The following is a 27,961-nucleotide window of genomic DNA, read 5'->3' as shown; positions in this document are numbered from 1 at the left end:
GAACATTGAATGGGAACTTTTTGGCAAAATGGTCCTTGGAGCTAGCACTTCCTCATATATGACCATTTCAAAAGCAAAAGAAATGGGGGCTTCCCTGGTGGCGCAATGGTTGAGAGTCCGCCTGCCGATGCAGGGGACACGGGTTCTTGACCCGGTCCGGGAAGATCCCACATGCCGCGGAGCGGCTGGGCCCGTGAGCCATGGCCGCTGAGCCTGCGCGTCCGGAGCCTGTGCTCCGCAACAGGAGAGGCCACAACAGTGAGAGGCCCGCGTATCACCAAAAAAAAAAAAAAAAAAGAAATGGCCAGAATCCCGATTCACCCAATACAAGTAGTTTCACGCAAAAGCCCAGAACAAGACTCAAAATAATTGTTAAAATAATCTTGTATTACTTTCCACACTAAGTTTAATCCACCTTATTAAATTCTCAATATATCACCCTTCAAGGAGTCAGTTTAGTTATTGTGGTGTAGACAAATGCATTTAACACTTTATTTCAGGAGCTTATTTTATCTGCAAGGTAATAAAGTTATTCAGATTCCTAAAAAATTGTCTTGCTTTGTTGCTAGCCTTTCAGTGTTAGAGTCTCTGTTTTTTTTTTTTTTTAATTAATTAATTTATTTTTGGCTGTGTTGGGTCTTCGTTTCTGTGCGAGGGCTTTCTCTAGTTGCGGTGAGCGGGGTCCACTCTTCATCGCGGTGCGCAGGCCTCTCACTGTCGCGGCCTCTCTTGTTGCGGATCCCAGACTCCAGACGCGCAGGCTCAGTAGTTGTGGCTCACGGGCCTAGTTGCTCCACGGCATGTGGGATCTTCCCAGACCAGGGCTCGAACCCATGTCCCCTGCACTGGCAGGCAGATCCTCAGCCACTGCACCACCAGGGAAGCCCGAGTCTCTGGTTTATAGGGAAGACTTTTCTGGTCTGACACACAGGCCCTTCCTCCTGAATTTCATTGCAGACCACAATTTCTGCTTCTGAAATCACCACGCTATGCTGCTCTTTAATATCTCAGGGAGAAGCATATAAGTGTCCATTCAGATTCACACAAAGGCAATGAGTTCTAGATTCCCCTAGTTCTGGCCTTCTGGGGTCTCACCAGGGACATAGATGTTGTTTTACCTTCTAGCTGGGAAACTCAGATGTGTGTGAGACGTGCAGGGATGGAGGAAAGCTGTTTTGCTGTGATACTTGTTCGAGATCTTTTCATGAGGACTGTCACATCCCACCTGTGGAAACTGAGAGGTTCGTGAGATGCAGCCCCTCCCTTCTTATTAGGGACCCTTCCTCCTGCCGTACACACTCTCCCTACAGAGTTCTTACTATGTCTAGATGGGGAAACAGCAGGGCCATAGGTACAGGGTCCAGCAGTATGATCCAGAGAGCTGTTTCAAGATGCTGGCAGTGGCAGGTTAATGCGTTTTGCTCTCCTCTAGGTCAGTAGCCAGGTCCTTTGCCCACATACTGCTACTGCCCTTTCCTAGAAGTTTTCCAGCATGGACTCCTGTTCATGGGGGTGGAAATGCCACTCGTTTGTGTTCTGCACTTATTCAGAAAAGGCAGGAAACATGGGCTGGTTCCCTCATTTTGCCACGTTCTTAATGGGCTGAGGGAAGCCCGAGGCCCCCCAGGGGTTAAGACCCAGTTTCGACACTCAGGCCTGGCGGGTAGGATTCCTTGTGTTCCCAGAAACAGACAGAGAAAGAAGAGCCCACTACTCATCCTGACACCACCTCCATGCCCTGACCCCTTGTTGCTCCTTCTATGGGATGAGGGTCATTGGCTCAGACCCCACGTGGGGTTCTTGGAGACTCTGGAGGTGCCCCTTTCTTCCTCCAGCTGTGTCCATCAACATTCCTGAAAGGAGGACAGTATCAGACATAGGAGTGATGACAGGTTCCAGGGACCTTGCCCTCACTCACTTATGTCTGGGCCCTTAGGAACCTGTGGAGTTGCACCTTCTGCAGGATAAAGGAGTCTTCAGGAAGCCAGCAATGTCTTGGGGAATCTGAGGTCCTGGCAAGGCAGATGCAGCCTGAGGAGCAGTTGGTGAGTCGGATGGGAACCCCAATTCTTCCCCTTTCCCCTCACATGTGAGAAGTCAGATAGGCAGGGTCAGGAGAAAGGCAGCCAAGGGGTGAGCCATGACTCAGTCACACTGAAATCACACCAGAACTTGTTTGCAGCCATTGCATGTCTGTCTCCAAGAGCCATCCATGTTTGGGGAAACTTCCAGATACTGGTGTGAGTCATGCCTCTGCCTGGGCATGTATATGGGCTCATTGTCTCCAAGGTGCTTTTCACTCACAGCCACCTTCTTTTGCAGAAATGTGAGTTCCTCCTCTTGAAGGTCTATTGTCATTCAGAAAGCACCTTTTTTGCGAAGATTCCATACTACTATTATGTAAGTAACAATGACAAACTGTGATTACAGGCTGCCATGATGTTACCCCACCTTGAAACAGGTACCCATGGGATTTGAGATCAGAATCCCCTGGGAGTGAGCGCATGAGCTGCTGTTACCTTTCTGTATTTCTACTGGATTTGATGGGAATCCACAGGAGGCACACATTGAACTCTGCCAGTAATTCTCCCATTGATTTTTGTTTTTCACTAGATTAAAGAGGCTTCTAAAAACCTAAAGGAACCCATGTGGTTGGACAAGATCAAGAAGAGGCTGAACGAGCAGGGTTACTCCCATGTGGAGGGGTTTGTGCAGGACATGCGCCTCATCTTTCAGAACCACAGGGCATCTTACAAGGTAAGTGGTTCTCCCCGCTTCCATTTCATTTTCTGTCCATTGAGCCACTCTGCCCTCATTTTCTGGTGCCTGGGAAATTTTACGTTCCCTCATCCTATGAAACCTGCAAAGCAAGAGTTCCGGAAGTCAGTGACTTTTCCGTTCAAGACTGGAGCTCAGCAAGGCGTAGTAACAGCGAATCAGAAGGTGTCCCTGCAACCAGAACCCCAGGCCTCGAAGAGCTCAGACCCTCCTACAGCTGCCGTTGAGAAAGCAGAGTCCTGCCTGCTCCAAACCCAGGGAGAAGAGACTTGCATCTTAAAGTCACACTGTGCTTCTTATCTCTCCCCCAAAACACGCAATCTGACCTCTTCCGAAATCCCAATCTCCAGATTCCACTCCATGTGAATGGATCATATAGTTTAACAGGAGTCGCCAGAGGGGAACAGAAGTGTCAATGAAAAAGGAAGGTCATTGATCTAACTTAAAAGCAATCTGTACTATTTGCACTGTTACAAAGAGCATAGATTACTTTTCTAACTCTCACTGAAATCAATAACCCAACCAAATAAGTAAGAGTCCAAATAAGTAAGGTGTGGTTATGAGTTCCCATTTCTATCTTGTTGCTCCTCGCTGCATGAGTTTTTTAGCATAACCTGGTTCATATAACTTAGGGTGTTTAAGACAAGAGTCCTGATCATTCTCAATTACAAGGTGCAATGACACTGATAATGAGCATCATGATTTTTGTGTTCATTTTATTTTATTTTTTTCCAGTTCAATGACTTTGGCCTAATGGGACTTAGACTGGAGGCCGAATTTGAGAAGAATTTCAAGGAAGTGTTCACTATTCAGGAGACAAACGAGGACAGTTCACTGGAATAGTGGATGTTGTTAGTGTCCTGGAAAACCCCTTTTGGAGCAGACTTCTCATCCCCCAGCCGCATGGAAGGCTGGCTGCTTATGCCGCCCCTCCCCAGAGCATTGCCTTCAGCCAAACGGAGCCAGCTTCACCTGGAGGGTTACACTTCCTTGGCCTGGAGGCCAGCCTCCAGTGCCAAGGTGGACTCAACCTTGTGTTATGATTCATGCTCCTGTGTTCCTCATGAGATCCGGCTGGAGCTAGTCTGTGGCTGTGATTACATCCTTGCTTAGCTTTTCCTATAATCCTGCTTCCCTCCCCCGTTTCTCCCAAAGAAACTCACAATAAATCACTTACTTAAGAGACTTTATCTCAGACTCTGCTTCTAGGGAATGCAACTTAAGGTAACGATCCTAGCAAGCAGGCTGTAAGGGTGGGTTCTGGATTTGGATCACAGTCTGGCCAGATGGTGATGGGTGGTATATTGATGGTCCCTGGTGTGCTCTAATAGTGCTGTTGCCAAACTTTCACCTTTGGGAAACTCGATGAGATAAAGAGGATTTCACTAGCTTTTGAAATTGGCATTCACAAAGGGAGAAATGGTAAATGGAATTGTAGATTTTGGTGGCTATTGCTAGGTGCCACTAATATATTGAAAAGAGGAAATGACAGCCTTAAATCTATTAGTCAAAGCAAAGACACCCTTACAACTGCAGCTGGAAGGCAGACAAAAGGGAGGCCTGATACAGGTCCCAGGTTTAAGAATGGCAGAACACAGGAGAAGACCGCAGTCTAAGCTGGGATGGTCTCCTGTACCAAAGGCAGAGCCCTGGTAAAGAAGGAGTGCAGTCCTGAATCAGAATCAGCCTTTCTAGGTAGATGCAAGTGAGAACCTTGAACTCCAGGTCTCCCTCAACACACGGCCTGCAAAAGAATTCCCTAGCCTTTGTTGGAAGACAGACCCCTCCCCTACCCCATCCTAATCTTGCTTGAATGAAGACTGCAGAGTCCTCCCAGCATGACCCCACTGAGAAAGTCCTGGGTTGTCCTGCCAGCTGAAGAGAGCATCTACCCCAGTGGAGCTGCAGGACTGGCCAACATGTACCAGCAGGTACCAGGAGATTGTGTCTGGGGGTGGGTCCTGGACAAAGGGGAATGTGAAACTGGAAAAGGGAAAATTGTCAACACAGAAGCACTCTTCTGTGTCAAGAAGTTTAATTAGCCTGGCGAGGGCCAAAGGGGATGAATCAAGTATGCTCCTGGGTGGCTCTTAAATGCTTATATATATACATATTTTTCTATTCCTTTAATTTTGGAATAAAAATGGCTGGTCACTAAACTTACTGTGGTAATCATTTCATGATGTATATAAGTCAAATCATTATACATGCCTTAAACTTATACAGTGCTGTATGTCACTTATATTGCAATAAAACTGGAAGAAAAACATTTAATTAAAAATTTTAATTAAAAAAAAGCTTGGTATAAACTGTGGTACATACTAGATGAAGTGGAAGCAGAGATGCCAGGGCAGACTGTGGAAAAGAAGATCCAAAAGCCTCAGGATGGGGCTTCCCTGGTGGCACAGTGGTTGAGAGTCCACCTGCCGATGCAGGGGACACGGGTTCGTGACCCGGTCTGGGAAGATCCCACATGCCGCGGAGTGGCTGCGCCCGTGAGCCATGGCCGCTGAGCCTGCGCGTCCGGAGCCTGTGCTCCGCAACGGGAGAGGTCACAACAGTGAGAGGCCCGTGTACCACAAAAAAAAAAAAAAACAAAAAAGCAAAAACAAACAAACAAACAAAAACATTCAGTAGGAAGTAGGATAAGGAGCAGTTCATGTTCACATGGACTGGGCAACAGTACATGTTTACAATCTTGCCCCAGGGCTATGTCAATTCTCCTTCTCTCTGTCACGATATAGCCTGAAGAGACAAAGATAGTCTGGCCACCCTACAGTGCATGACATTGGTCCACTATATTGATGACTGTATTGATCAGGGCTCTCTGGAGAAACAGAACTCTGTCTCTCTCTCTCTCTCTCTCAACCCCAAATTCTGATGGACTTCATTGATGGGATGCACAGTGGCTCATGAAAAGGCAGGAGGCTGGGCTCAGAGCCTGCAAATGGTCCCAGAACCAGGCAGGAAGCAGAGCTGCTCCAGGAATTGAACACCAGGAACATCTCCTCCACCTTGTTAAGGAGCTGCCACTGAACAAGTGTTATCCAACTGTGTTTTAACTCCTTAACAAACTTCACGCGAGAGTCCAACTCCCCGAAGAGAGTCTGGCTGGCCTGGCTTGCTCATGGGCCAGTGTCTCAGTTAACATTCCTTCTACTCCTGCACACAAAGGGGAGAAGTCTTCACCCAAAGGAATCCAGGTCTCTTAGGAAAGGGGTGGAGGAGGCTGGACAGCCAAGGAAAATGAAACTGACTGGCAGAACCCACCCGGGGACCATCAGTGAGCTCTGATGTCTAAGGGGAGGAATGGGGTGGTCCCAGGCCAGTCAGTCTGAGAGGCCACAGAGGCTGGGGGGCACACTCCTGAATCGAATGGAACAGGTTGACTGTGGTTCCATTGCCTGTGCTTTGGAGATTAAGGCTGAGTCTGTCATCATGTTAGAAGGGAGAGCGTCCACTCCACCACCTTGGACAGCCAAGGGCAAGGATGGCCACTAAGCCCATCGCCCCTGTCGGTTCCATTTACCTGGACGCATATGTGGGCTGTTGGCTGTAAAGGAGCCTGGCTGTGGTCTTACCTGGGGGGAGTGTGCCTGTGTCCCTGGGAACTGCAGTAGGACTGATGCTCCTGAGGTCCTGGGCTCCACCCTTCAGCCTGAACCTCCCAGTGCGGGTTCCAGAGCATCAGCACACACCCTGCTATCTGGGTGGAGAGGACCGGGCCTTCTGTCTGGAGGAGAGAACGGGGTTCTCCAGCTCTCCCTGAGTAAACTGGGTGGAAGACGTCCCTATGAGGACAATATGCAAAGAACAGTTGCCTACGGCTTCTAGAAAGTGAACAAAAGCAGGCTGATGGTAGAGGGAAGTCAAAACTCAAGGGAAGCAGCCAGACAAAATGTTTCCTGTTTATTATTACTCTACTTGAGAGCAGCCGCAGCCTTACATGGGGTGGCTAAAACTTTGGTAGGAAGCCCACCTTCTTTCTGGTCAGCAGAGCCAGGAAGAAGCCCAGGGCAACCAGGCTTTCTGGGGAGAGAGAGGAAAATCCCAGGAAGGTGAAAGTCACAGAGAAGAACCCCAAATTCTGTGTATAGACCCTCCCCACTTGAGTTCAAAACCAACTGACAGGCAAAACGGTGAGACAGATGGGGATCAAAATACTAGTTTTCTTCATGATAAAAGCTGGACGGGGCTTAGTGATGTGGCTTACCATGTAGCAAAAAAGAGATCCCTAAAACGGAACCTCAGAATTGGGCTTATCCACACAGTCTTACACAGCTCCAATCAGTCACACCCCACACCGCCCCACTCCCCAGGCCCCTGTCTCTGTGCACTTGACCTTGGAAGGGCTGACAGAGCCCTGGCCCTGCAGGAAGGACAAGCCCAGGGAGACCCGACAAGGAACAAGCAGACTCACCCCTTGTACCCAGAGAGTCTCCCAGGAGGAGAGAGGAGCAGGGGGTCCAGGCCAGTCCCACTGACTGATGTGCTGCGCCTGGAAGGGGACAATGGAGCAGGGCCTGAGTGTAACCACTTGGGTCCCAGGCGTCCACTCCGCTCCACTTCTATGCCCACGGAGGAGCGAAGGGTCTTGATCCTCTGGCCCCAGTGGCCACTCTGTCAACTGACGCTGCTTCCTTCTGCCCTTTGAGCTCAGATCCCTGTCTGGTCTCAGGGACAAGCCTCTGGTCCCCACTGGGGTCTCCCAGCTTAGAGACTCAGCCCCACTACTGAAGTCTGAGGGGAAGCTGTTCCTGGTGAAGCTCGTGAAGCCCGTTGCCTTAGCGGGTCCTCTGCCCCAGGTCCCTCCTCCACCACGACCTCCCCTGCCCTCTGGGTTTCCGGGCCCAGTAGCTGGGATCCTCCCGGGACAGCAGAGATGCTTCCCGTTGCCAGCGGTCCTCACAGCCATGGAAAATGCCCCAGGTGCCCCCTTATTTCCTTCAATCTCTCCAGCAGGGTTTGTAGGAGGAGTTCAACCTCTTCTTTTTTTTTTTAATTGAAGTATGGTTGATTCACAATGTTGTATTAATTTCTGCTGTACAGCAAAGTGATGCAGTTATACATAGATATATATTCTCTTTTATATATATATATGTTTTTTCATTATGGTTTATCCTAGGATCAACCTGCTTCTTAATTTGGTCCTGTCCTTTTCCAAACCCGAGTTCCTGGCTTAAAGAAACTGCATTCTCCACAGAGGCCTGGGGATGCTTCAGAAACTCCCACTGCCCTCACAGAGTGTGGTGCAGGCCCAGCTTTCTCAGACCCACAGGAAGGTCTCTGCCAGGGGCCAGGAGCAGCCCCCACGCGGGAGTGTCCACCCTGTGGATTGCTCGTTCAGCCGCTGCTAGGTGGCCTCTAATTCCAGGTGCTCAACTTGAAAGTCCTAAACAGACAACAGAAAAGTGGGTACATTTATGTCAACAGCCAGCACGGCAGTGGCCTGGGCCACCAGCTGCCCAGGGACAGAGAGAAGAGGGAGAGGGGACACTAGAAACGGCAGGTGTGGTCTGTGCCAGGCTTGTCTGGACCCCATGCCCCATGGAGTCAGGAGCAGAGGACGGTTGTGCCCAACAGAGGCTTGGCTTACTAGTCCTTCTACACCCCCAAAGTGAGGGAGGGAGAGAGGGATCCACACGTGTGCAGGACCTGGTACCACTGAGACCCTGCCCACTGGAAGAGATGCCCTCATCAGTGTCCTGGGATCTGTCCTAACCACTGAGATATGATGCTCACTTCTTTGGGGGAAAGAAAGAAGTGGAGAGAAGGTAGAAACGTTTCCCCTCATTTTCAAATATGCTTTGCTTTTGTGCTCACTCAAGTGAGTCTTCTGATCACTTCTCAGTCTTTGTGGAATGATGACTCAGTATCTGAGTGAAAAACCTGTGCACAGACACAACTTCAGGGCCAAGGGTCACCCTCTCAGCTGGGGTCACCTGCCTTTTCATTTCTAGGTTATCTGGGTTCCAACCTCCATCTCCATCTAAAGAGAAGCCTTTGCCCCTCAGCATTCCCATGACTACTTCCCAGGTTTCTCCTCTTCACCCCTGGCTGCAGTTGTGAAGCAACCCCATAGTCGGGGCATCTTGCACCCTTGTACCTAAGATGTCAACACTTGTCACCAACTTGGCTCTGGCCCCAGGGCCTTGGAGATTTTTCTCCTACCTCTGGCTGATTTCCAGGAATACTAAGAACATTCTCTCCACTTTATAAACCTGAGCATTTGGGCTCTCTCCTGGTCCATGTCCATACGCTGCGACCTAAATGTGTCGGTCCAGGCTCTCCCACAGCCCGGAGAAAAGATTTGAAGTCTCTGTCTTTCCCTCTCCCCACCATGGTCATCTCGGAAAGGGGAAGGGGCACACATGGAGTTTACCCCGACCGTGTACTAAGCTCTGAACCGCTCTGAGAAGGCAGGAGACTGGGGACAGTTGGGGTCATGCAGAAGTTGTTGCTGTCTTTGCACAAACAGGTGGACCCCTGAGGGCTGGCCCTGCTCCTCCCCTGGCCCTCCAGGCCCCGACTGTCTTTCCTTGTCTTTCATCCCTCGATCACATGTCAGGATGGCTGGAAGCACAGTGGAGTTGCGAGAAGAGGGAGGGCATCTGCACAGCACAGCTCACTGATAAATACTTTCACTTCCCTTTTCCCTACTTGGGCGGAGTCATCTCTGGGTGAGTCCCAAGAGCAGACTTCCTGCTCAGGGCTCAGGGCTCCAGCAGCCTCCCGGGACCGGACCGAGGCTGGGGAGCCTGGAGGGGTCGGAGGCCAAGCTCAGGCCCAGGCCAGGCTGGGCGGGAAGATGGCTGGTGGGGGCAGCGAGCTCAGCAGCAGGTCAGTCTTTCTCCCCCTTCCTCCCACCTTTCCCTCTGGCCTCGCTGCTGCTTCAGCGCTGTCCTTTGGACTCTGCACTAAACCTCTGCTTTACGCCTGGTGTAGGGGAACAGTCACCTGCAGTGTAATGAAGGGCAGGAATGTATAATGAGGAAATGGGATTTTAAACTGCCGCAGGGCGCCTGCTGGTTGAGTTCTGCAGCCACAACACAGGTGACTACTTGTTTTGCAGCTACTGCTCAGCTGGCAGGCCTGTCTGAAGGCAGCAGTCCTTCCTGAGGCTTTGCAGTGAGGATTTATTTCCTTGTGGCCCCAGGTCACTCTCGTTCCCCTCAGGTCAGTTCTACCTTCACATAGGTCATTTCAAAGAAGGTAGTTTCGAAAATAAAAAATTCAGGAGAAACCCCTGATTTATTCTCAAACCCTGGGTGGTGCTGTCGGTCTCGTATCTGTCCTGTGGACGGGACCACTATTCCCAGTTCTAGCTGGGGGCCTGGGTTCTTCCTCCAGCGATCCTGAGCAAAGAAATTAAAGGGAAGAGAAATACCCCAAACTGCAAAGAGCTAGCACAGGCTGAGTAATTTTATGTTCGGTTTCATTTTCTGTTCTGGAATAGGTTACACCTCTACAAGAAAAAGAGTAGAAACCCTATCTTTTTCTCTAGTAATGGGTCAGAAATAACACTACTTAATATTTTAATTTTTTTGATTTTTTAATACAAAAGAAATACATTATGCATTCTTGCTCATAAAATTTCAAACGATACAGAAGTATATAGAGGGAAAAAGTCCTGTTCACCACTCACCCACTTGCAGCTCCCAATACCAGTCCTGTTAGAGTCGCAGGCATAACCTTCCAGATCCTTTTCTTTGCATTTACATATATAACTCATTTTCTTAAATACAAAATTTGAATCCTGTTTTTTAAAAAATGGATTCATATTGTGAATGCCATTTTGCATTTTCACTTACTTTAATAGCCATAGGCTCTTCTCATTCTTTTTAACAGCTATATATTGGGTTGGTCAAAAAGTTCCATAAGAGGTTACAGAAAAATCCGAATGAACTTGTTGGCCAACCCAATACTATCCCTAGAATGGATACACCATCGTTTTTATTGTTTGTTTATTTAATTGAAATATAGTTGATTTGCAATATGGTGTTAGTTTCAGGTGTAGAGCAAAGTGATTCAGTTATATATATATATATATATATATATATATACACACACACACACATATATACATATAAAAATATATATTCTTTTTCAGATTCTTTTCCCATATAGGTTTTACAAAATATTGAGTATAGTTCCCTGTGCTGTACAGTAGGTCCTTGTTGTTTGTCTACTTTATATACTAGTGTGTATATGTTACTCCAAAATTCCTAATTTATCCCTCCCCTCCCACGTTTCCCCTTTGGTAACCATAAGTTTGTTTCCTATGTCTGTGAGTCTGTTTCTGTTTTGTAAATAAGTTCATTTGTATCACATTTAGATTCCACAAATAAGTGATATAATATGAGATTTGTCTTTCTCTGTCTGACTTACTTCACCTCTAGGTCCCTCCATGTTGCTGCAAATGGCATTATTTCATTCTTTTTTATGGCTGAGTAATATTCCATTGTATAAATATACCAATCTTCTTTCTCCGTTCATCTGTTGATGGACATTTAGGTTGCTTCCACATCTTGGCTATTGTAAATAGTGCTGCTATGAACATTGGGGTGCGTGTGTCTTTTCCAAGTATGGTTTTCTCCAGATATATGCCCAGGAGTGGGATTGCTGGATCATATGGTAGCTCTGTTTTTAGTTTTTTAAGGAACCTCCATACTATTCTCCATAGTAGCTGAACCAATTTACATTCCCACCAGCAGGGTAGGAGGGTTCTCTTTTCTCCACAGCGTCTCCAGCATTTATTATTTATAGACTTTTTGATGATGGCCATTCTGACTTACACCATAGTTTTTTTTTTGTTTGTTTTGTTTTTTTATTTTTGGCTGTATTGGGTCTTTGTTGCGGAGTGCAGGCTTATTGCAGTGGTTTCTCTTGTTGCGGAGCATGGGCTCTAGGCGTGTGGGCTTCAGTAGTTGCAGCATGTAGGCCTCAGTAGTTGTGGCTCGTGGGATCTAGAGCACAGGCTCACTAGCTGTGGCGCACAGGCTTAGTTGCTCCGCGGCATGTGGGATCTTCCCGGACCAGGGCTTAAACCCATGTCCCTTGCATTGGTAGGCGGGTTCCTAACCACTGCGCCACCAGGGAAGCCCCATACACTATGGTTTTTAAAGCATCCCTCCTCCCCACGCTATTGACAGACATTTAGATCATTTTCAATTGTTCACTTTTACCAAGAAGCAGTGATAACAACGATTATGTATTTCTTTATATTTTTGTACATATAAAAGTGTTTGTCTTGTGTCAATAACCAAAAAAATGGAATTGCTGAGGCAAAGGGTACTAATATTTAATTGTTTATAGATTCTGCAAACGGCCTTTCTAAGTAGCTGAACCAACGTATTCACCTACAAGATTTAGGTGAACCATCTCCCCACACCCAAACTTTGCAGAGGTGGTGGATCAAGAGTTGCATCTTGTTAACTTTACCCTCCTGATTACATGAGAGGTTGAACAGTTTTTTTGTTTATTGGCCTCTTCTATGAAGTGCTGGTTGATTTATTGCCAGTGTTAGTGAGTTGAGGTGATTGTTCTTTCTTTAACTGTAAGGGAGAATTTGCTAAAATTCTGAAACTTATAAATATACTTTCCTTGCCCTTTCACTTTGTTGTGGTGACTTTATCTTATTAAAGCTTAAACTTTAAAGTATAGCCTTATTATTGTATTGATTTTATAAAATAGATGTGCCCTTGTTATTATGAATAAATAAAGTGGTGCAGAAAGTTATTGATAAATTCTGTGTGCACAGTCTTTAAATATAGCCCTTGTGTTTTTAAGGTGATAGATTCAATTCTACCTTTACTTCAGGGTAAGTTTCTCCTCTAGTATCACCAAAACGATTTTCTATTTCAATTTTGGGGCAAAATTATTCTTCCACTGGAGCAACTTCAGCCTTCACAGCTTTTATCTGTCCCTAATCTTTCAACTCTTTAGCTTTTTACTTTCTGCTCGTGATGGTTGTCTCAAACTTTTCTTCATGACAGTTATTTAATTTTTAGTAGATTTTGGTTTCTTGGGTTTTTTTTTAAAGTTGATTTGTTTATTTGGGGGGATCTTAATTTGTTTCTACAGCTCTTCCAACTCCACTTGAAGTCACATATTGTTATTTTATCACCCTATCTTCATGCTCTTGCTTTATTATTTAGGTTTTTGTGTGATGTTCAGTGCTTTGGGGATGTTTTCTTCATCCTCTGGGTTATCCTTCCAGATTGATTCTATTTGCAGTTTGGATTCAAGTGTTGCTTTACTTTCTTGTTCATATGCCTGCCCTGGTTTTACAGCCCATTTCATTCCAGCATGACCTGGGAAGCTCTCCCACCACCCACAGCCTTAAGCTGAGTGAATGTTTTTGTTTTCTTCCCCCCACATTTCCTGTCTTATCTGAGACCATATTACTTCCCGTCTGATCTACGGTTAAAGCTTCTACTTTAATTCTTATGAATTTTTGTCTGAGAATCCTTTAATCTGTTAAACCATCCCTTTCCCCACTGATCTGCAGTGCTCCCTTTCCCATTAGCCAAGGGGCCATATGTACAGGGTCTGTTTCTGTGCACTCTCTTCTCTGCCATTGACCTATGACAACCTCTCCTTATGCATTTCCACACTGTCATGGCAACAACAACTTCACGTGAACTCTTGAAGAGTAAATCTTCCCATGTTCTTTTCTTCTTCCAAAGTGTCTTGGCCCTTTGCATCTCCAAATCAGCTTGTCAAAATCTTGTCGAGATTTTGGTTAGGATTGCGTTGACTCTATAGGTCAATTTGAAGAGAATTGACATCTTTACAATCTTGTCTTCCATCTCATTAATATGGTATATACATATTAATTTAAAAATATTTTCTAATAAAATTTAAACTTTTCTGTCTAGAAGTCTTATACTTCTGCTAGATTTATTCATAGATACTTGAGATCTTTGTGCTATGATATCTATATAATTTAAAAATCAACTTTCTAGCTGCTTGTTACTAAGATATAAAAATAAATTGAAACTGCCAAACTTTAAAAAATTCCAATAAATTGTATGGAGAGATATATTTTATATATAGATATAAATTTATATAATGTATACATAATGACTATTTTGTTACTTTCAATCTAATTCTTATACTTCCTACTTCGTTTTCTTTCCTTGCTGTGTGGGCTAGGACTTTGTACATGGCGAGTATAAGTAGTGATAGTAATCATCTCTATCTTGATTCCAGTCCCAAAGGGAAGTCCTTTATCATTATACAATTATGAATGATGTTTGCTATAGGCTTTCTTTTTTAATAAAAAGACTTACACAGATTAAAGAAGTTTTATATTTGGCATCTTATACTTTCAATATATGAGGTGTTTGTGACCCTGTTTTCTGTTGTTTCTGCCAGTTCTCACTCACAAATTTCTTTTTTTAAATAAACTTTCTTTTTTGGAATAATGTTATATTTACAGAAAAGTTGCAAAGATAGTACAGCAGTCTCTAATACTGTCCACCCAGTTTCATTTCCTGTGTTGTTATCCTCTTACATTATTGTGGTACATTTGTCAAAACTAATAAAACCCAATATTAGTAGGTTACTGCTAACTAAAGCCCAGACTTTTTTCTGTTTCACCAGTTTTTCCACCAACGTCCATTTTCTTTTGCAGGATTGAATCCACTATACCACATTGCATTGAGACATCCCATCACCTCTTCTCTTCTGGTCTGTGACAGTTTCTCAGTCTTTCCTTGTCTTTCACAACCTTGACAGTTTGAAGAGAACTGATCAGGCATTTTGTAGAATCTTTCAATTTTGGTTTGTCTTGATGTCTTTCTCATGATTATACTGGGGTTATAGGTTTTATGAAAGAAAACCACAGAGGTGAAATGCCCTTCTCATCACCTCATATCAGGGGATATGTCAACCTGACTTATCACCAGGAATGCTGGCCTTGATCATTTGGTTTAGGTAGTGTTTGCCAGGCTTTTCCACTATAAAGTTACTATTTTTTTTCCTTTCCACACTCTATTCACAAAGATTATTTTGCTTATATAGCTGGTTATCTTTGACTATGTACTAGCATCGTATTTAGAAAAATTATTTATAGGTAAAATCTGGGACCACAGTGAAGGTACTAGGCTTTGGAAAGGATTTCTGTTTGCTACAACCAGGTGCCTCGGGACGCACCAATTTGGGAACTGTTTAGCACATGTTCAGGGGCTGAGAGAACCTGGGGGAACCCAGGTGATTTAACTGGGAATACAATTCAGTAAATTCAGAGATGTCCCTCCACTTATTCTCACCATGAATATGTCAAGGTCAGGGTCTGGACTCCCATTGGACTCTCCACCCTGTGTGGACTCTAGACTTTATTTCTGTCTCTCTCACTCCTTAAGGCTGTCAAACCTGAGGTCCTGATTCTCTGGGGTCAGCAGATGCCCTCAAATCAAAAGTGCTTTGCTTACCTCTCTGTGCTTTGCTTACCTCTCTGGTTTCTCCTTCCCCTTTACTTTTGCCTGGCAAATCCTTATGGTGGTTTCATCTCTTCTATGATTAGTAACATGTTTAAATGCTTTTTCCAACTCAAGTTTTTTTCAGCAGAACTCTGTACTGCTTGTGGGAGTTGGGAGAGATTGAGATGTTTTGAATCCTGACCTACCACACCGGAAACTTATGGTCATTGACTAAGTGATTGATTGATTGATTGATTAACTGCCATTTTTCAAAGTTTATGGCTTGAGGTTTGATTGTGGCTCTTGAAGTTTTCTCTGACTGCTTCTAGGATTTTCTCTTAGCATTTAAACTGTAGTGAGTCTAGATTTGTTTGTTTGTTTTTTTATTGTTTTTGTTTTGCATTTAACCTGTTGGTGTTTTCACAGTTGCTTGAATTTGTGAGTTGATGCCTTTTATCTGTTTTGGAAAATCCTTAGCCGTTAACTCTTCAAATATTTCTTCTGCCCTCCCCCCAGCTTCCTCCTCTCTCTTTCTAGGGCTCAAAAGCAGATTATACTAGACCTTTTGACTGTCTCTCACATATTCCTTTCATGCTTTTCTGCATTTTTCCATTTTTTAAATGTCTGTACTTTAGTTGGATGTCTTTTATTGAGGTATCTATCTTCTAGTTAGCCAATCGACAAGTGTTGTCTTTTTAATCCAACCTTCTGCTAAATACTACCAACAAGTTTCATTTTTAAAATTGTATTTTTAGATCTAAATTTTCCATTTCATTATTTTTTGTAGATTCCAATTCTCTGGTAGAATTATCTGACTTTCTATTTTCTCCATCATTTCATGCATTTTCTTGACCATGTTAATCACAGATTTTATGTGCTAAGTCCAATCTCTGGATCATCTGTGCACTTGCTTCCATCATCTTTTTTTCTCTTGGTTTGGTCTTATAGTCCTATCTTTTGACATGCCTATTAATTTTTGATTGAATGCCAGACATTGTGTATGCAAGACATAGAGCCCCCAAATATTCTCTTCCACATAAGAGTGATTCCCCTTTCCTCTGCTAAGCAAGTAAAACAATGAGGCAGACTACATTACACATTCAGGGCATGAAATGAGTCAAGATTAGTATGCATTTTTTGATAAGATTTAATATACCTCTGGTTTGCCCTGATCACAGATGAGGACATCCAGGGCTTTCAACTGGGAGAGAGCAATCAAGTTTTCTCTGCTTTTCAAAGCTTTTGTCATATTTTCACCCTCTTCCTTCATGCAGCTTTAGAAATGAAAAAAGTTCTTGAGAAAACCAACCAAGTTTTTAATTTCCTTGAAGTCTCTAACTTTGCACTCCAACTCCAAATGACCATCAGAAGTTCTGCTAGTTTCTTTGTCCTCCAGCTACAGCCCTTTGCCTGTGCCAAGTCCAGATTCTTAGCTTCTAGCTGTGTTCAGAATTTACAAGTGCTCTCATGGGACAAAAAGGCTACAGATTGCAAAGCCACATCATCACTCCCTTCAGAGCTTTCAACTCTCTCCCTTTATGTTCTCTGGACCTCATCGTGATTGTCTTTGCCTTTTCTGCATGGTGAGCCTTCAGGTAATTCTGCTTTGCTTTTCAGAGACTTTTTACATTTTTATTCCAGCCTCCTGGCCTTAAAAACTTTACCAAATATCTTGGGAAGAAGAATGGGTTGTGTGTTGAGGCCCCTCAAGTCTCCAGCCCTGTGTGACTGTCACAAACTCTCTGTGTTCCTTGCTAAGAGTAACACTCTTTGGTCTTGGCCAAGCCCAAATTCTCAGCCTCTGTTCCCAGAATCAGCAAATACCAGCCACCACCCTGAAAAATAACAATTATAGCTTCTCAGCTCCCAAAGGTCTCTAGTCTCTAGAACCTTAGTCTCTGCAGACTCTGTTGCTTCTGTAGCTCTCTAGTCCCTTTAAAATCATTTTCTGGTATTCTACCCAGCTCTTCTAATTGTTCTACACTGGACTTCTGGCCTGCCTCAAACTGTTCGATCCTACCCTCTGATGAATTTTTGTTTACATTATTTTATGTGGATACTAACCAAGGGTTAACCTATAGTCTAGTTTCATTTTCCCATTTTATTCAAAAATCACATACAATTTAAAAAAATTTTTTATTATTTTTAATTGAAGTAGAGTTGATTTACAATATTACATGAGTTTTAGGTGTACAACACAGTGATTCGATTTTTTATAGATTGTACTCCATTTAAAGTTATTAGAAAATAATGGATATATTTCCATGTGCTATACAATGTATCCCTGTTGCTTATTTATTTTATACATAGTAGTTTGTGTCTCTTAATCTCATACGCCTATCTTGCCCCTCCCCACTTCCCTCTCCTCACTGGTAGCCACTAGCTTGTTCTCTATATCTGTTGCTGTTTTGTTATATACATTCATTTGTTTTATATTTTAGATTCCATATATAAGTGATAACATAGAGTATTTGTCTTTTTCTATCTGACTTGTATCACTAAGCACAATACTCTAGGTCCATTCACATTATTGCAAATAGCAAAATTTTGTTTTTTTAATGGCTGAGTAATATTCCAGTGTGTGTGTGTGTGTGTGTGTGTGTGTGTGTGTGTGTGTGTGTGCATCATGCCTTATTTATACATTCATCTGTTGATGGGCACTTAAGTTGCTTCCATATCTTGGCAATTTAAATAATGCTGCTATTAACATTGGGGTACATGTATCCATATCCATTTTTATACTCAAGTTTACCAATGTTATCCTCCTTATGCTTTTTTTAAAATGCCTTTTATATACTCAGAATTCTAACCATATTCTCCTATATATTATACTAATACTTTATTCATTCATTCACAAATATTTCCCTATACCATGTTTTCAGAACTTAATGAGATGCTGGAATATAATAGTGAGCAAAGCAGACCAAGTCCCCGCCCTAATGGAAATGACATTCCAGTGAGAGACAAATAGTAAACAGATGAACAAATAAATGTATAATTTAATGACAGAAAGTGGTAAGAGTATAAAGAAAAAAGCATATGGGGTACATGGATAGAGTGTAATGGGAGTGCAATTTTAGACAGGATGTCCTGGGAGGGCTTTCTGAGAGGTTAGTATTTGATGAGAGTCATGAATGTATTGAGGAAAAGCACCATGCCAATTCCTGAAGAAATGTTCTAAGTAGAGGAAACAGCCAACGAAAAGTCAGGCATAGAAACATGCTTGGAATGTCTGAAGAAGGCTTGGAGGTTAAGGTGCCAAAGGGCAGTGATCTAGAAGAGGAGTAGTAGAAAATGAGGTTGGAAGGCCATGTTTCTCATGGGTCATGGTCAAGACTTTATATTTTATTCAAAATAGAGTGGGGAGTCATTGGAGGGTTTTCAATAGAGTGAAGTAATCTGATTTCAGTTTTTAAAAGATCTCTTTTGCTTATGTTTGATGTTTGGAGAACAGCTGCAATATGACATGAGTGGAAACAAGAAGACTAGTTGGTAGCTATGACAGTAGCCAGGAAAGAGATGATGGTGGTTGGGACCAGGTTGGTGCAATGAATATAAAGAAAAAGGGTGGGATACTGGATATATTTCTATGGTAAAGCCAAGAACAGTCAAAGATGGATCAGACATTAAGAATGAGAGGAAGAGAAGTGTCATAGAAGACTGGAAATGTTTTAGCCAAAGAAATTAAAGGAGAGCGTTGTCATTTGCCTAGATGGCAACATTGTGTAGTGATTAAAGGGCCTGGACTCTGGCCCAAAGCCTCACTCTGTTCTTCAATAATTATGTGGCCTTGGGGATATTGCTTAACATCTCTGTACCTCTGTTTCTTCATCTGTAAAATGGGATAATAAGAGCATATACCTCATAGGTGCTGTTATATGTATTTACTAAATCCTATATATGGAAAAATTAGAAAATAAGTAGGTTTCAAGAGGTGACTCAGAAGATCAGTGATCCGTTGCTGCCTGCTAATTGTAAAAAGCCTACCTGTGTCATCAAAGTGAAGATGGTTGAATATAAATCTGGAGTCCAGGGGAGAGATATGAGGTAGAGATGCACATTTGGGAATTGTCCATGTGTGGCTGGTATCCAAAGCCATGGGAATAGATAGGATTACACAGGGAAGGAGTGCAGATAGAAAAGAGGTAAGAGAACTGTCCTTGAGGAGTTGAATACATGCAAAAGAGTAGGAATAGCCAAGGAGATAGTTGGAAAGCCATAAAGGCATGGCTCTCAGGAGCCAAATGAAGAAAGCATTTCCAGAAGGGAGAAGTTTATCAATGTCCATGAGGTTGAGGGATAAAGTAAGAGGAGGACTGAGAATTGGCCTTTGGGTTTGGCAGTGTGGAGGTCAGGGAAAACATAAACCCAGAATATTATGTATAGGGTATTGGTAGGGGTAAAACTTGAATGCGTGCAAGAGAGACTGAGGTGGAAAAGTGGAGACAGTTAATATGGACAATTTCAAACAAGAAACACAACAGGAGAGGTAATCTGAGTGTAGGGATATTTTTAAATGGGTAATATTGAAGCATGCTGTATGTTTCCTTCTCCAATAGAGAAGGAAAAGTTGTTGAGGCAGAAGTGAGAAAGAATGATTCTGTATTGATTGTGCCTGAGTCAGGGAGAGGTAATGTAAAACAGTGCCCAAGTGGGTGGATTGTCCTTAGGCTGAAGAGAGGCAATCTGTGCACTGTAACAGGAGGGAAGGCCAATGGGTGCCCATGTAGGTAGGCTGATGTATTCCATGGTGAGAGGATGCAGTTACATTCTTCTGTTTTGCATCTACATTCTCAGTTGAGAGGGAGAGAAAGGGTTGGAAGAGTTTGAGGATAGAAAAGCTGTAAAACAGTCATTCAGGGAAGGAAAAAGTGAAATGAGTAGCATGATGTACGATTACTCAACAGCACCGAGAATCCATTTCAGCTTAATGATTATAAACGTAAAGAGAGAGCACTTAGCATGCTTGTTTTTTTTTCTCCAGATAGCTTGGGTGCTGATGAGTGGAAGAAGGGCTAATCTGATTTTATCCAGGGTTATCAATATATTAGATAAATTCACTGGAGGGAGATGTGAACGAGGAAGTTAAAAGTGAATCTAAGAGGCAGATTTTAATAGCAGTCCTAGAACTTGACTGTATGATGGGGAGCTTTGAACTTACTGATCCCCTTCCCAGTTGTATTTGGATATTAGAATGTTTTAAAACTCCTTAGTAGATTCTAATGTATAGCCAAGGTTAAGAACACTGGAATATAACAGTATATCATGAATTTAGGTGGGTAAGAAAAGTGAAGACATAGAAGCAATTATGAAAAATTTTTTTAAAATGTAGCAGAATTGGGAACCTGAGGGTAGGGGATCACAGATTCATTGGAGTGCAGGTGTTAGAAGACATGACCTGCAATAGATGAGGCAGTAGTCATATTTGAGTCTGAGATTTTGGAGCATGCATAAATTGGAGAAATGATGAAGTCTAAAGTATGGCCATGGAAGAAAGTTGCAGAAATCAAGTGGAAGACAAGATTATTAGAGATAAGAAGGTCAGCAAGTTGAAAGATCAGGATATTTAATGGAATCTCTGTGAAAATGGAAATAATCATGAATTTTGTAAGGACTCCTGGTAAGGTATTTGCAAAAATTTTCTTCGAATAAGGGACAGTGGCCAATAGAATGGCAGATAGAAAGGAAAGAAAAAAGGAAAGATAAAATGTTTTATAGTTTGCTTAGTTGTTTTTTTGGTTGATTTATATTTCTTTCTTAATTCCACGGGAGATTTGTTTTTGCAAATGGAATGAGCTACTGAACTACCATTTTTTTCCTTCAAAAAAAGGACCATTTATGCAATAACATTAACTTAGTAGTTTATCATTTAACTACTGATTTGAAAGAACATTTTAAACATATACTAGATTACCTTTTATATATAGGTGATCCTTGTTCTGATCCATGATTCTATTTTTTTATTCCTCTTTCAACACTGAAATATTTTAGTTACTATGGCTTTATAGGTAAAGCTCTTTATCATTCCTATTTTCAAAATATTCATAGATATTCTTGAGTTCTTTCTCTTCTAGATAAATGTTGGGACCAATTGTTAATGTTCTGTAGTATAACCCATCTTTCTGGGATTCAGTCAATAGACATTGAATGAATATATAGATTTAAATTAAATTTTAAATTAAAATTTAAAAATTAAATTAAAATTTTAAAAATTCTGAATGGTCCCAACTAGAAAGATGGCGTGTCTCTTTATTTATTCAAGTACATATTCAAGTTCTATAGTAAAGTTATTGTTTTTTAATGATCCCTATGGTAAGCTCATTGGGTAAATTTAGTGCTAGGCATTTTACAATTATATTTATAAACGGGAACTCATTTTTCTTTTACATTTTCTAAATTTTTATTGCTGGCATAGGGGAAAACTATTGGTTTGAGTTTGTTGATCTTATGGATATAAATCTTACTAAGTGGACTTCTCCTAATATTGTCTTGTATTTTTCTGCAGAAATCTTTGATTTCCTTTATCAATGTTTTATAGCTCTCAGCATATAAGTCTTTCACTTCCTTGGTCAGGTTTATTCCTAAGTTTTGGGGGGTTTTTGATGCAATTTTAAAAGTGACTGCTTTTTTTTTTAACTTTCCCTTTCTGATATTTCATTGTCAGTGTAAAGAAATGCGACAGATTTATTGCCTTTAGCTCAGTTTTCATCTCAGCAATTGAGTTGTCTAAATTTGATTGGCTCCTCTTTATAATTTCTAGTTCTGTATTACAGTGATCTGCATTTCTATCAATAGTGTTTCTTAATTCCTTCAGCAATTTTACTACCTCCTTTTTCAATTCAGGGTCTGACAGACTGGAGAGGTCTGTTTCATTGTTTGTTCTTTCAGGAGATTTCTCTTGTTCTTTTAATTGCCTTAGCGTGAGGGTTGGCTTTATTCATTGTTCTGGGTACTCCAGGGCCCTTTCAAATGGAAACCTACTTATTTTAAGTCACACAATTTTGCTTGTAATAGTTCTTCAGTTATTTCCTCCCTTCTGCTTTCTCCTATCCTTTGGAATTCATGTTAGTTGGATATTAGGTCTCCTAGGTTTATCCTCTACAAGCTTCCTGCTTTTCAGGGTCTTGGGGCAGTTCTTTATATTTTTTTTCTTTTGAATCTACCATCTGTAAAAATTTCTCAGCTCATTCATTCATTCTAGTGATTTTTAAATTTCTGCCATCATATTTTTAATTTCCAAAACCTCTTTTTAAAACTCTTTTTTTATACATCTTTTTTGAAAAATGAATCCGATACTGTTTTTCTACTACTGAAGATAATAGTTTTTTTTTTTTAATTCCATTTATTACAAGGTTTTTTTGGGAGTTAGTTACTTTCCATCTCTTTCCCTACTATTTGTTTCTTCTCAAGGATTCCATCAGGTGTCCATTTACATTTAAGAATGAGACATGAAAACTTGATTAGGGCTCTGTGTAAAGGATGCCTCTAGTTGACTGGTGAGTTTCATTGTGCCAGTTTTGACTTTCACCACTCAATCTGTCTTCTGAAGTAATGGTGCCTCTGATTCCTGACCCCTTTCACAATTCAGAAGCCTAAATTGGCTTGCCTCTTTCCAGTTTCCCCTTGTGTGAGTAACTATATTTTTTAAAGATTTATTGAAGTATAATTGATATACAAAAAATTGCGCATATCTAATGTATAAAATTTGATGAGTTTGGACATGATACCATCACCACAACCAAGGTACTAAACATATTCATCACCTCCAAACCCCTTTTTGTATTTGTTAACTATAGGTACTATGTTTTATAGTAGATCTCTAGAACTTATTCATCTTGCATAACTGAAACTTTATACCCATTGAAAAACAATTACCCATTTCCCACCCCCAGCACTGGTAACCACCATTCAATTCTCTACTTCTATGAGTTTGACTATTTTAGATACCTTATGTAAGTGGAATCATGCAGTATTTATCCTTCTGTGACTTCTTTATTTAACTTAGCATAATGAACCTCTAGGTTCAACCATGTTGTCCTAAATGGCAGGATTTCTTTCTTTTTTAAAGAAACAATCCTACTTACCATCACATCAAAAAGAATAAAATACCTAGGAATAAACAAGGAGACAAAAGACTTGTACTCTGAAAGCTATGAGAAGCTGATGAAAGAAATCAAAGATGACACAAACAGGTGGAAAGATATACCACGTTATTGGACCGGAAGAATCAATATTGTCAAAATGACTGTACTACCCAAGGTAGTCTATAGAGTCAATGCAATCCTTATCAAATTACCAGTGGAATTTTTCACGGAACTAGAATAAAAATTTTTAAATTTGTATGGAGACACAAAAGACCCTGAATAGAAAGCAATCTTGAGAAAGAAAAATAGAGCTGGAGGAATCAGGCTCCCTGACTTCAGACTATACTACAAAGCTACAGTCATCAAAACAGTATGGTACTGGCACAAAAACAGAAAAATAGATCAATGGAACAGGATAGAAAGCCCATAAACTTATGCACCCATGGTCACCTACTCTATGACAAAGGAGGCAAGAATACACAATGGAGAAAAGACAGCCTCTTCAATAAGTGGTTCTGGGAAAACTGGACAGCTACATGTAAAAGAATGAAATTAGAACACTCCCTAACACCATACACAAAAATTAACTCAAAATGGATTAAAGACCTAAATGTGAGGTAGGATACTATAAAACTCTTAGAGGAAAACAGGCTGAATGCTCTTTGACATAAATCACAGCAACATCTTTTCTGACCCGCCTCCTAGAGTAATGAAAATTAAAACAAAAATAAACAAATGGGACCTAATTAAACTTAAAAGCTTTTGCACAGCAAAGGAAACCATAAACAAGATGAAAAGACAACCCGTAGAATGGGAGAAAATTTTTGCAAATGAAGCAACTGACAAAGGATTAATCTCCAAAATATACAAGCAATTCATACAACTCAATATCAAAACATAAACAACCCAATCAAAAAATGGGTGGAAGATCTAAACAGACATTTCTCCAAAGAAGATATACATATGGCCAAAAAGCACATAAATAGATACTCAACATCACAAATTATTAGAGAAATGCAAATCAAAACTACAATGAGATATCACCTCACACCAGTCAGAAGGGCCATCATCAAAAACTCTACAAGCAATAAATGCTGGAGAAGGTGTAGAGAAAAGGGAACCCTCTTGCACTGTTGGCAGGAATGTAAATTGGTACAGCCACTAGGGAGAACAGTACAGAGGTTCCTTTAAAAACTAAAAATAGAACTACAATATGACCCAGCAATCCCACTCCTGGGCCTATATCTGGAGAAAACAATACTCTGTAATGACCTATATGGGAAAAGAATCTAAAAAAGAGTGGATACATGTATATGTATAACTGATTCACTTTGCTGCACAGCAGAAACTAACAACATTGTAAATCAATTATACTCCAATAAAAATTAATTTAAAAAAAGAAGGTAGGTAGAGGAAGATTTAATAGAATTAATGTAAAAAAGCAATACAGACATTAAAAGACAATGTAGAAAAATCTTTCAACACATATAACGAAGGCTTAATATATCTGATATACACAGACTGCAGCCCACTGATAAAATATGACAAATAACTCCAAAGAAAATGGACTTGAACAGAAAGCTTAGAGAAGAGAAAATAAAAACGTGCAATAAACATATGAATACATACAAATTAAATGGTAGTGAGAAACCATTTCTCACCCCTTAGATTGGCAAACATAACTTTGTAAATGACACTGCAGTGTGGGAGAAGATTCAGAGAAACAGACATTTATTGCTGGGTTCAGCATGAATTGCTAGAGCCTTTTTAGGAAAGATCTGGCAATATCTACTAAATTTTAAGATACACTACAGCTTAACCCAGCAGTCAGTCCTACTTTTGGAACCTATCCTGTGAAAATAAAAACACCAATATGCATATACAAAAGCTCCAGAACTTTCAGTGACTACCTATTTCCCCCAAAGTAAAAGCCAAGTCCTTAAGAGCGTTCAGAGGACCTGAAATGATCCAGCCCTTCTCTTCTCTCCTCTACCTCACTTCTCTCTGGCCACACTGCTCTTTGCTGTTTCTTGACTACACTAGGCACACTACAGCTCTAGGAACGTGGTGCTGGCTCTCACTTCTGTGTGATATATTCTTTGTCCAGATACCTATTACTGAACCAACTTTCCATCTCCTTAAAATCCTTGCTCCAGGTCACCTTCTCAACGAGGACTGTTTTGACCAACCTACTCAAAATCACAGCCACAGCCCCCCACCCAACCTGCATACTCCCAACCTCCTAATCTGGCTCTATTTTTATTGTCTATGTCCTTATCACTCCCTAACATACTAAATTAATTACTTATTTATTTTATTTAGTGTTTATTGTCTCAATCATTGACTGTCTTCTCCCAAAATGCATATGCCATAGCATAGGAAATTTGTCTATTTTGTCCCTTGATTTTTCTTGAGTACTTGATGCACACAAAGCACGAATAAATTGGTTAGATGCCCGTAAGTACAAATGTCTTTATTGAAACGTTATTTTTTGATAGCAAAATAGAACAATGACTACATAACACTGACCTCTAAATCTGAAAAAAACCTGATTGTCCATTGAGCTGAATGGTTGAGTAAATTATGGTAAATACATATTGCTAGAGTATTACATACCTATTTATTTCTAATAATTTGGATAGAAGGGCATAGTTTTATTAATGAATAAAAACAAGTTCAGATTAATATATCAGGCCCAGGACTTCCCTGGTGGCACAGTGGTTAAGAATCCACCTGCCAATGCAGAGGACACGGGTTCGATCCCTGGTCTAGGAAGATCCCACATGCCAGGGAGAAGCTAAGCCCATGTGCCACCACTATCGAGCCTGTGCTCTAGAGCACACGAGCCACAACTACTGAGCCCACATGCTGCAACTAATGAGCCCCTGTGCCACTACTACTGAAGCCTGTGCACCTAGAGCCTGTGCTCCACAGCAAGAGAAGCCACCACAATGAGAAGCACGCACACCACAATGAAGAGTAGCCCCCACTCGCCACAACTAGAGAAAGCCTGCATGCAGCAATGAAGACCCAATGCAGCCAAAAAAAATATATATATATATATATATATATATATAAAATGCCCCTATTTTTATACAAGTCAAAGTAATAACAATATTTTACTTGTGGTAAAGTTTGGAACAAGTGATGGGAAAGGCATGGAATGCTATGCCCCAGGCTGTTAACAGTGGCTTAGTGAAGAGTGTCCAGGTTGCACCAGGTCCCTTCAGATCCTTCTTTTATCATTTCTTGGTAATATCAGAGGAAATAGAAATAATAGAGCCAACTGAACAAGACTTCATGACTATATATATAAGTATATTCAATGCTCCCACAGCTTATGAGATAATACTGCTTCTATAAAACAATTAACTATGAAACTTAGAAATTTAAAAGTTGTCTTACAGAAATAAAAGTAGGCAAAGTAATAAAATATTTAGGAATAAACGTAACAAATGTAACATAAGACTTATATGCCAAAACTGCAAAACATTGTAAGAAAAATTAAATATCGAAATAAATAGAAAATTACAGTTCATGGATTGGAGGACTCGATATTTTTAAGATGACAATTCTTCCCAAATTGATCTGCAGATTCAATGCAAAATCAAAATCCCAGCAGGCCTTTTCGCAGAAATTGAGAAGCTGATCTTAAAATTTGTGTGGAAATGCAAAGGACCCAGTATAGTGAAAATGATCTTAAAAAGGAAAAAGTTGTAAGACTTACAGTTCCTGATTTTAATACTTTTATAAAGCTACATTAATAAAGACAGTTAAAGCACTGGCATAAAGATAGATCTAGAATCAATGGAACAGAATAGAGAGTGCAGAAATAAACACTGATGTTTTGGGTCAATTGATTTTCAACAAAAGTGCCAAGGCAACTCAAGGAGGAAAAGATCATCTCTTCAACAAATGGTGCTAGAACATTTGGATATCCACATGCGAAAAGATTAATTTATACCCTTACCTCACACCATTTGCAAAAATCAACTCAAAATGGATCAAAGACAAAATGTAAGAGCAGGGCCACATTCAGGGCCATGCATCTTATTCAGATGCACAAGGCCTTGCGCTTGGTTTACTGCTCTGCTTTCACTGTCCTGAAATTCTTAATGGCTTGTAAACAAGGGTCCCCCTAATTTCTTTTTCCCTGGGTCCCACAAATTGTGTAGCTGGGTGTGTGTGAGAGTGAAAATGATAAAACTTTTTTTAATTTTCATTTTTTTATTGAAGTATAGTTGATTTATAATGGTTCAGATGTACAGCAAAGTGATTCAGTTATATATATATATATATATATACATATACATATATATTCTTTTTCAGATTCTTTTCCATTATAGGTTATTATAAGATATTGAATATAGTTCCCTTTGCTATACAGTAGGTCCTTGTTGTTTATCTACTTTATATATAGTAATGTATATCTGTTAATCCCAAACCCCAAATTTAGAAAATGATAAAACTTTTAGAAGAAAAATCTTTGTGACTTTGGGTTAGACAAAAAGGTAGTTGGAACACAAAAAGCATGATTCATAAAATAATATGTTGATAAATCAGAGTTCACAAAACTTAAATCTTTTGTGCTTCAAAAGACACCATTAAGAAAATAAAAGACTAATCCCAGCCTGGAAGAAAATGTTAACCAATCATATTTGTAATGAACAACTG

General features: G+C 41.1%; 2 protein-coding genes across 11 annotated transcripts in view; both read left to right on the top strand.

Annotated features, from left to right (window-relative positions):
- Positions 1 to 3,961, top strand: part of SP140 (SP140 nuclear body protein) — a 76,008-nt gene extending 72,047 nt beyond the window's left edge. For all 8 annotated transcript variants that reach the window (XM_089916247.1, XM_089916245.1, XM_089916246.1 and 5 more), the window contains 5 exons: positions 1,126 to 1,241; positions 1,937 to 2,045; positions 2,323 to 2,400; positions 2,614 to 2,757; positions 3,514 to 3,961. In XM_089916247.1, coding sequence (XP_089772373.1) covers positions 1,126 to 1,241; positions 1,937 to 2,045; positions 2,323 to 2,400; positions 2,614 to 2,757; positions 3,514 to 3,621 — 555 coding nt within the window. In that variant the 3' untranslated portion in view covers positions 3,622 to 3,961. The remainder of the gene's footprint in view (positions 1 to 1,125; positions 1,242 to 1,936; positions 2,046 to 2,322; positions 2,401 to 2,613; positions 2,758 to 3,513) is intronic.
- Positions 3,962 to 9,465: 5,504 nt separating this feature from the next.
- The window catches only part of LOC111171912 (nuclear body protein SP140-like protein), an 85,563-nt gene continuing 67,067 nt past the window's right edge, over positions 9,466 to 27,961 (top strand). For 2 of the 3 annotated variants that reach the window (XM_022567920.3, XM_022567919.3), the window contains exon 1: positions 9,466 to 9,618. In XM_022567920.3, coding sequence (XP_022423628.2) covers positions 9,587 to 9,618 — 32 coding nt within the window. In that variant the 5' untranslated portion in view covers positions 9,466 to 9,586. The remainder of the gene's footprint in view (positions 9,619 to 27,961) is intronic. The other variant, XM_022567921.3, reaches the window with a different exon arrangement.

Source organism: Delphinapterus leucas, chromosome 8 (assembly GCF_059928025.1).
Source record: "Delphinapterus leucas isolate spDelLeu-1000000601 "Yukka" chromosome 8, BTC_Dleu_Yukka2, whole genome shotgun sequence".
NCBI lineage: Eukaryota > Metazoa > Chordata > Mammalia > Artiodactyla > Monodontidae > Delphinapterus > Delphinapterus leucas.
The sequence above is the reverse complement of the archived record's forward strand: the minus strand, read 5'-3'. Positions and strand labels throughout refer to the sequence as shown.